Source organism: Pteropus vampyrus, unplaced genomic scaffold (assembly GCF_000151845.1).
Source record: "Pteropus vampyrus isolate Shadow unplaced genomic scaffold, Pvam_2.0 Scaffold219, whole genome shotgun sequence".
In the NCBI taxonomy this organism is placed as follows: Eukaryota; Metazoa; Chordata; class Mammalia; order Chiroptera; family Pteropodidae; genus Pteropus; species Pteropus vampyrus.
The window spans coordinates 1,462,161-1,472,072 of NW_011889000.1; the positions used below are offsets into that span (position 1 = coordinate 1,462,161).

At 41.1% G+C, this 9,912-nt stretch overlaps 1 protein-coding gene and 1 pseudogene across 1 annotated transcript in view; both read left to right on the top strand.

The window, feature by feature from the left end:
- The first annotated feature begins 2,281 nt into the window (after positions 1-2,281).
- Positions 2,282-2,400, top strand: LOC111747365 (annotated as a pseudogene).
- A 4,164-nt stretch (positions 2,401-6,564) lies between these two features.
- Positions 6,565-9,912, top strand: part of GOLGA5 (golgin A5) — a 28,290-nt gene continuing 24,942 nt past the window's right edge. The window contains exons 1-2 of the mRNA XM_011373166.2: positions 6,565-6,782; positions 8,818-9,394. Of these exons, the coding sequence (XP_011371468.1) occupies positions 8,848-9,394 (547 nt within the window). The 5' untranslated portion in view covers positions 6,565-6,782; positions 8,818-8,847. The remainder of the gene's footprint in view (positions 6,783-8,817; positions 9,395-9,912) is intronic.

The following is a 9,912-nucleotide window of genomic DNA, read 5'->3' on the forward strand; positions in this document are numbered from 1 at the left end:
AGGATTGGTTGATGCCTATCCACACAGAGGGAGGGCCACCTGCTTTACTCAGTCCACTGATTCACAAGCTAATCTCATCCAGAAACACTCTAACAGACACACCCAGAAATAATGTTGAGCCAGATATCTGGGTATGCCCTGATCCAATCAAGCTGACACAAAAATTAACCATCACCTTAGTAACACATAAGTTAAAGCATTTCTCTGCTCGAAATCTTCTAATGTCTTCCCAAAACGCTTAGGATAAAATGCAGATTCTTCAGCATGGCCTAAAAAGACCTATATTATCTGAGACCTCACCTCCAATCATTCTGGCTCTTCTGCCACTGCAATCCTGGCTCCACATGCCTCTGCCTCGAGACCTCTGCACTTATCGTCCCCTCTGCCTGGAGCACCCTTCCTCTCTCCATCCTCATCCCAAAACTTCAGCCCATCCCCTCCTTCCCTGCTTTGTATTTTTCTGTAGCACTCACCATCTCAGAGGCCAAGAATTTAACTTATTTTATTTGTCTCCTCTTACTAGATGATAAACTCCACAGGACAAGGATCTTTGTTTGGTTCACTTTTGTTCATATCCTCAGCACCTAGATTTGTACCAGGCACATAGCAAATGTACAATAAATATTTGTTGCATCAATCAATGAATGAATTTCCCGAAAGATAGTTTAAAAAAGAAAAGGAGGTTGTAATGATCAAGAGAAAAATTCCTTATTGTTCATAGAAAGGAGAAACTTTTTAAGGATCCCACTTTCCCCAATTCTCTACCCTTACAAAGCCCACAGGTGTCCTTAGAAGAGAGTGATGTGATCTTGTGAATTCAGTCGTAGACCTGTCTCTGCTCCTACCCATGAATAATCTATAGACTGCTTTATTAACACATTAAATAACAATGTGTAAAATTAAACCCAGCCTGCTTACTCTACGGCACAAGGCCCTGCAGGATCCAGCCCAGGCCTCCCTCTCAAGCTTCATCTGAAACAGCTCTCCCGCATACACACATGATCTAGCCATCCCATGTGAACGTTAGCCCTGATATTCCCACTACCCGGAAATATTCTCTCCACGTGCTCCTTGTACCCTGACCCTCCACAATCCCCATGTCCTGTGGCTGGTGGCTTCCCATCCTTCAGGTCTCGGTATAAAAGTCTTCCCCTCTGAAAATCTTCCCTGGTCACCCTGAATAAACTAGGTCTTGTCCTCCTCCACATGGTACCTCATTCTTTTCCTGTGTAATATTTATAGTAATATAATTTTATTTTCGATAATTATAATTTGTGCGATTTTAATTATGAAAATTTATAATTTGTATGATGAGTATATACTATTTGTTTACTTATTTAGTGTCCATCTCTCCTCCATAAATGTGTAGACTGCATCTATCTGTTTCCCTATTGTGTACCTGCTACATGGCAGGTGTTTACATATTTGTTAAATGAATAAATGCAGTGGGCCTACCTTGTGGATTAGAGTTGCTAGTAGTAGGAGCAGAGACAGGATGTGGGGTGGCTGGGGACCTAGGAGGTTTCAGCAGGTGCTCAGTGGTGAAGGGACTCATCTCTAGGAGCAGCTTAGCATTCCAGACAACATGGAAAACACCAGAATTGGCCTGATGCACCCAGAAGAACTTCCAAACAGGTATGGCAAAAGGAAATTCCATGCATCATCCAGAGTCAATTCATGGAAAAACTACATTCTGTGTTCTATAAACAAAAGGATCCAGCAATACTGGTTGTACTTGTCAATCCAGTTATAGTACACATACAGACATATATATAACACACATTTATTTTTAAGCACTAAGTGCCTCCTGCTGCTGGAAGATAAAAATGCAGAGGCTCACAATTTCATTCTTCAGATCTGTTCAGTAAGGAAGTGTAATCACAGAACAACGAGCTGAAGGAAAATAGGAATCTTCTAATGAATGTCACAAAATACCTAGGGAAAGCCTGCAGGGGCCGGGCAGGTGACATAAATGAGGGGTGTCAGGCAATTGAGAGGCAGGGCTATGAAGACATGGAAGTGCATTCAGCCTCCTAGGGTGTTCTAAGTTTAAAAAAATATAATACGTAATTTACTTTTAAAAAATAATAGATTCTTAGAGTACATACAAGAGAGGATTTATTGAATAATAAACCTCCCTCTCACTCCTGTTGCCTAGCCAAGTTCCCTTGTAAAAAAAGTGTCTCTCTAGAGACAGACTTTACCCATAAAAGGTTTTTGTATATAAATGATAGCATACCATAAACATCATTTTTTCTTTTTCTAAAAACAACATATATTAGTCTACAGCCATGCTACCCTGAACAAGCCCTATCTCGTCTGATCTCGGAAGCTAAACAGGATCGGGCCTGGTTAGTACTTGGATGGGAGACCACCTGGGAAGACCAGGTGCTGTAGGCATAAAAATTTTTTAAAAATAAGGAATTGTAAGCTGACAAGTTCCTTGCAATCTGTGAGGTCAACCAAGGGTTGCCTCACCTAAAATCAATAAATCAATAAATCAATAAAGCAATAAATCAATAAATCAACGTATATCATTAAGATTGTGGAGCTTTTCTCATATCCCTACAAAAGAGCTTCTGTTTTTTTTTTTTAAATAGCCTATAATATTTTATCGGATAAATTTATGAAGATTTTTAAATCGATGAACATTTAACTGTTTCCGATATTTGCTATTACAAGCAATGTTGTTATTAATATAACTGTATATGTCATTTCCCTTATTGTATTATATCTGTAGGCTAATTTCCTAAAAGTAGAATTGCCTTCTTAAAGGGCATATATATTTTTTAATTGTTTTAATTGAGCTATAACACACATGCAATAAAGTTAACTGATGTTAAGCATAGAGTTTAATGAGCTTTTACACTTATAATCAACACCAAAGTCAGACATAGAATATTATCAGCACCCTAGAAGCCATTGATCATTCCTAGTCAATATCTCTCTCCTGCCAAAGTAACTACTATTACAACTTCTATAATCATAGATTAGCTTTGCCTGTTCTTGACCTCCATATAAATGGAATTACACAATATGTAGTCTTTGAGGACTGGCTTCTTTTAACTCAACATCATGACTTTAACTCAACTCTGTCTGATCTATCCTTGCTGTTGCGTGTAGTTATGGTTTCTTGTTTTTCATTGTACATGTCTTTTAGTGGAGACTCCATTTCCCTTGAGTGGAACTGCTGGATCATAGGGTAGACCTATGCCAGGTCATAGGGCAAGCCTATGTTTAGCCTTAATAGATAGAGTCCAAGTTTTCCAAAGTGGTTCTATCACTTACACTCCTGTCAGAAATGCATGAACATTCTAGAGGCTCCACGTTCCCCTTAGTACTTCGTATTTTCATCTTTTTACATTTTGGCCATTCTGGTGGATATGCAAAAGTATTTCATTGTGATTTTAATTTGCATTTTTCTAATGACTAACAGTATTGAATGCTTTTTTTATGTGCTTTTGGCCAATTGGATATTTTCTCTTGTGAAATGCTTAAGTTATTAGTCCAGTTTTTGTTAAGTTGATTGCCTTTTTTATTGATTTGTAGGAAAGCTTTAGATATTCTGGATACAAATCCTTTTCGGATATATGCATTGTAAATATCTTCTATTCGTCTGCTTGTATTTTCACTTTTTTAATTTTTTTAATTTTTATTTTTCAAGTAGAGTTGACATTCAATATTATTTTATATTAGTTTCAGGTATACAGCATAGTGGTTAGACAGTTATCTTAATATTTTTCAGATAAAAAGAAATTTTATCAAAATTTAAATAAAGTCCAAATTATCAATCTTTTCTTTTGCAGTTAGTATTTTGTGTGTGTGCCTTGTTCAAGGCTTTTTTTGTCTACTCCAGGTCATCAAGATGTAGTCCTGTTTTCTGGTGGAAGCTTATTCTTTTATATTTCACACTTTGATCTACAATCTTTTTGGAATTAATGGAAATAATTTTATGTATGGTGTAAAGTAAGGGAGTCCTAGTTCTTTTGGGTTGTTATAACAAAAATACCATATACTAACTAGGTGGCTTATAAACAAGAGAAATTTATTTCCCACAGTTCTGGAGGCTGGGAAGGCTAAGATGGAGGAACTGGCAGATTCAGTGTCTGGTGAGGTTCATAGATCATCATCTCCTCACTATACCATTATACGGCAGAAAGGGTGAGGGAGTTCCTCCACGAGCTTGGGTCACTTTTACAATGGTGTTAATTCTATTCATGAGGGTTCCAGCCTCATAACCTAATCACCCCCTAAAGGACCCATCTCCAAATACTGTCACATTGGTGATTAGGATTTCAGCATATGAATTTGTGGGGAACACAAACATTCTGTCCATAGCAAGGGGTTAAGATTCATTTTCTTCCCACGTGGATATCAAACTCAGCCAGGGGTTTGTGGATTTTAAATTTCGATATACATTATATATTGACCCACCCCATAGAGGTTGTATCAATTTACATTTCTACCAATAATATGTAAGAATACCTATTTCTCCACTGTTGTCAACACATTGTGAGTGTATTTTTATGTTTTTCAAAAAATTAAACACTGTGCTGTGGCCAAAACAAAAACAATTGAGGTTGCAAACTTAGGATCCCTAGTTCTAGTTCAGTGTCTTCATTTCATAAGTGAAGCTTGAGAAGTGGAGTAGTTTGCTCAAGTTCACATAGCTAGAAACTAGAGAACCACGATCAGGATCGAGGTCTTCTGACTCTCAATCTAGATTTACTCTAGTTAATTACAATCTTTTTTTTTTTTTTAAATAAAGAGACATTAAGTCACTTGAAACTACTTGACAGCCAAATAAGAACCCAGGTCATCTGATTTCTGCCTCTACCACGCTATCTCAGTTCACTGGACATTATTATTCATTGATTACTTCAACTTCTTTCATTCTCACCCCTTCGATGGTTAAGAGCATTGTTTCTAGAGTCACACTGACCTAGGTGTGAATCCCAGATGCACAACTTACTCCCTGTGTGACCATGGGAAAGTTACTAAATCTCTCTGAAGCTCACTGTCTTTATCTATAAAATGGGGGTATATATTAATCAGATTTCATTAGGTAAGGCTGCATAAGAAATAATCCCAAATAATCCCAAATCTCAGTATCAAATTATTTTTTACTCATGTGACATGTTAGTTGTGGGCTACTTAATATCTCTTTTTCCTTCCAGGACCCAGGGGGAGAGAGGGAGGGAGCAGCCCCACCTGGGACACGCCATCCTCATGAAGGGTGGGGGAGGAAGAGAGCTGGTTGAAATCATAATGGCTCCTAACACCTCTGCTCAGATATGGCGAAAGGCACATTCCATTGGCCAAAGCAAGTCACTTGGTAAAGCCTGACATCAGTGAGGCCAGAAAGGACTCTTACAGGATGCACTGCAGTCTACCGTCAACAGGTGGTGATACATAATCCTGAACAGTATGAGCTACTTAATAGTTGAGAACAACAATATTACCTACTACAGAATAATGACAGTACCTTCCTTACAGCTGTTGTGAGAAGTAAATGAGGTGAAGCACATCCAATGTTTAATACAGTATTCTGCACTTAATAAGGGCACAGTAACTGTTAGATGCTGCTATTATTAGTAGTATTACCTCTTAGTACTGCTGAAAGTTTTTCTGTCTCCTAGACTGGGCTAAACTTGACTTGAGAAGAAGAAAAGGAATTATAATCACTCTCAATATTTAATTTGCAGGCAGTAAATCATTAAGTCTAAGGGCACAGGCTTTGGAGGAATGTGGACTACTTATTAGAGTGGATGATCTTAGATAAGTTACTTAACATCTCTGATCCTCAGTTTCCTCAACGTGAAAATGGGGATCTTTGGGACTTGTCATTAAAGCTAAATTAGCCCAATCCTGTGCATACAGTACATGCAGAGTATTTGCTGAATTACTGCGTGTGGATTTTAGACTAATTTCAAACATTCAATGAACGCACTGTATGCATAACGTTACAATACTGCCGTAAGGAAAGCCCTATACCGCCTTTTCCATTTTTTGGTCTCAGCTCAAATGTCACCTCCTCAGAGATCTTCCCTGACCACACACCATTTAAAGTGCTTCCCCCACTTCCAGTCACTTTTCACCATTTTCTTGTCTTTACAACTCTGGTAAGACTCTGAAACTGTCTTGTTCATTGATTCATTTATTTCATATCCGTCTCTGTCACTAGAAAGGAAGCTCCAGGAAATCAAAGGATCTTGTTTTCTGTATTCCCACCTCCTGACCTGGGCCTCAGTATCCTCACCCATAAACTGCGGGACAGAGGAAGAAGAGAGCAAGGTGAAAGCTGGGAGGTCCACCTGAGCCACACGCCCCGCCCAACTCAAGCCTTCCGGGCGGGGCACAGCCTCTATCACCCACCTGGGCCTCAGCGGGCCACGCCCAAGTGGGCGTGGCCTCCAATGTTGTGGCGGCCGCGTGCAGGCTTTCGTCAGTGGGAGGCGAGTTACGTCACACGCAGGGCCTGCCCCGCCCCGTCTCGCCGCGGGCGGAAAGAGGGCGTGGCCAGGCGCGAGGGCCCCGCGGCCGCCGGCGCCGCCGCCTGAGTAACCTCCAGGTGGCAGCCCTCGACTGCCGGCCGCTCAGGCAGCTCGGGAGCCACTCTGTTTTGGGGTCCTCGCTGCCCTTCCACGTCTCCCGGAAGAGTGGCAGGGCCGTGGCAGGGACGGGACCAGGTTTGCTCTGCCTCTGCCCTCTCCGGGGCCCCTGCCGAGGGGGCGGCCCAGGAGGTCGTCGAGGCCGCGGTGCAGCCGCTCCCGAGTCTTCAGGTGAGGCGGCGGCGAGGGCCCAGTGGGCAGGACGGGTCTGCTTGGGGCGTTAACGGCCTGACTGCGTCCCCTCGGCGGAGACTCTAGTCTCTGCGCCCTGGTGGGGGCAGGGGGCTGAGGAAGGGGCGGGAGAGCCCCCTGGGCCTCGGCCGTCTTGGTTAGGTGCCCTCCCCTTTCCTTCTTTCCTCGCACCCCCGGGCTGGTTTGGCTCATCTCCCTCCGGAGGCGCGAGAGGGTAGGCGGGGAGCGAAGTGGGTAACTGCGCTCGCCTTCCCGGATCCACAGACTGACACTCCCTGCCACCAGCCACCCTTCCTCTGCGTTGACACCTGGCCTTCCAGCAGGCCCTGCCACCGCCACCCCACGCACTGTCACCGAGAGGGTGACTCTCCCCACCTCCGCGTGAGCCATTTCCTAGGGCAATGCCTGGAGAATTATTTGAGGGCTTTGTACCTCTGAAGTCCAATCGAGATGTTTGCCAATGGGGCAGATGCCCACGGCCCATCCTCGTGTTTTTAATCGGGTGCTCATTCTTAAGCCACGGGCTTCTGTTTTAAAGACCTGTTAACTTTAAAGTGAGAGGCGCCATGTAAAAAATTAATAAGTGTGTTTTGATTGCTTTATTAGGAGAGATAATTTACTTGAGAACAATACATTACATCTGTAGGGAGTTTTATGTTACAGAGCATCTCAGCTCTCCGTTTTCATTTGATTTCACATAAACACTGAAATACACAGGCAGGTAGTAGTCTCATTTCGTGAGAAACAGGTTTAGAGGGTGAGTTTTCTTCTTGAGGTTCTTCAGATACAGAGAGGCTAGATGAGAAAGGCAGGGATTAAAAAGCGGGTTTGGCTGACTTAGATTTGAGTATTTGAGCTGCCATTTAAACTCTGGGATCTTTCTAAACCTTTTCTCCATTTGTGGAACAGGAATATTTATATTGCTACTTACTGCATAATTTGTTTGTGAAATTGTGTGATAAAGAATGCACAGCATCTAACATTCAGTATATTTGTGGGTGCCTACTGTGTGCTAAATGCTGGGAATTCATTGGTGAGCAAAACAGACAGGGCCTTTATCCATCTACTCACCCCCGCCTCCGCCCTAATAGGGAGAGACAGAAAAAAAAATTACAAAATATAAAATGAGGCTGTGAGGGAAAAGAATAGTGTGTGAAACAGAATGATAAAACCTAATTTAGGTAGAAAGAGAACTTTGGAGAGCAGATGGCATTCAAGTGGAGATTAAGAACAAGAGTTAACCATAAAAGAGTATTCCAGGCAAAAGGAACAATGTGCACATTCAGGAAATGTTTATTAACTTTTTCATACAGTACTTTTTTTTATCATAAGGATTAATTCATCATTATTCTGGTTCATTGTGGCAGGCCATAAGCACTCAAATATGTATCAAATGAATGGCTATGCAATCTTATTTTTTTTATTCTGAATTTAGCTTAACATGCACATAGTAGATAGTGAATATTTAACTTATTGAAGAGGTACTTTAGATAGATTGTGTGCACACCTAAATTATCCATAATAGTGCTCCATTTTAACATGAAGATAGAGTTTGTATTAATCAAGTTTCTTCAGGTTTTAGCACCTTAAACTTCAGGGAATTATTGTTTTTTATTTGGCTGTGCTCAAGTTTTGCCATATTTGATTATTTGCTATTTGGATGCTTTTGCTACATTAACATTTGTCTTTTGCTGAAATAGGAGAAATAACAATAATGGTAGTTGTAATTATGGTAATAGCAACTACTAAAATGAGTGCCTGCTGTGTGCCAGGCATTTTGCAAAATGTTTTTACACGTTATTTCATCTTAAAACCATCCTATAATGTAAGTACACTTATTTCCTCATTTTCTAGATAAAGTTACTTAGTTGCAGTTAAGTAATTTGTTCAAGGTTACAGAGCTAGTAAGAGGCAGGGTTAGGCATTCAACCCAGACTATCTGATTCCAAAGCCTAGTCTTAACTCTTATGCTCTGCTGTTATGCCACATTGATCACTTTATGTCCTTTTTACAGGTTCACCAATAGGATTATTCTGCTACCATCATGTCTTGGTTTGCTGACCTTGCTGGAAAAGCAGAAGATCTGTTAAACCGAGTCGACCAGGGGGCCGCAACAGCTCTCAGTAGGAAAGAGAACACCAGCAACATCATATATAGCAGAAATAATGACTATCCTGAACTTCACCAGCAAAATACCGATCTGACTTATCAGACTGGACCCAAAGATAATTATATTTCCTCAGCAGCTGATAACATTAGAAATCAAAAAGCTACCATCTTAGCTGGCACTGCAAATGTGAAAGCAGGACCTAAGACATCAGTGGAGGCCTCCCATCCTGTTGAAAACGCATCTGTTCCTAGGCCTTCATCCCAGTTTGTTCGGAGAAAAAAGTCAGAACCTGATGATGAGCTGCTGTTTGATTTTCTTAATAGTTCACAGAAGGAGCCTACTGGGAGGGTAGAAGTCAAAAAAGAAAGAGGCAAGACACATGCCCTTCAGAGTTCTCGAACAGCAAGTGTCAGTTCTATGAACACCACTGTAACTACCATCAGAACCACTGAAGAAAGCCCTTCTGGGAGCCAAAGCCATGGTAGCTAATCAGTCCTTTGTTGCTTTTAGAGTTAAACAAATTGGATGTGTCATCGTAGCTTAATACGTTCTGGTAGTTTTTCTCATCCTCTGTTTTGTTACCTGTTCCAGCTGGTAACTCTGAAATGTGTGGCGTAAACAAAGGAGACACGTGGAATACTATTAGTCAATATACAGTTACAGTAGGGACCTCTGCATGTCGTCTGTAGGGTAACTGCCCACCCCAACATCTGAGAAATTACATCTGAAATGATTTCCTATGATATTTTAAGACACAGACAATTTTAAAATCTGAAAGAAAACAAATAATTTTAGATTTGAGACTATCTCAATTAATTTCTTTTTGTCATTGAGATTATAAAAACGACAGGAGGCTGGCTATACTTCACACATATTCTTGATTGTCAGTTTTATGTGTTGTTGTTTTTTTCCTGCATCCCCCAGAAGTAAAGCTAAGAGGGGTGTGGAAGCATAAAGGGGAAAGTAACTAATTGCCAAGTTTTCAGGTAATTTGACCTG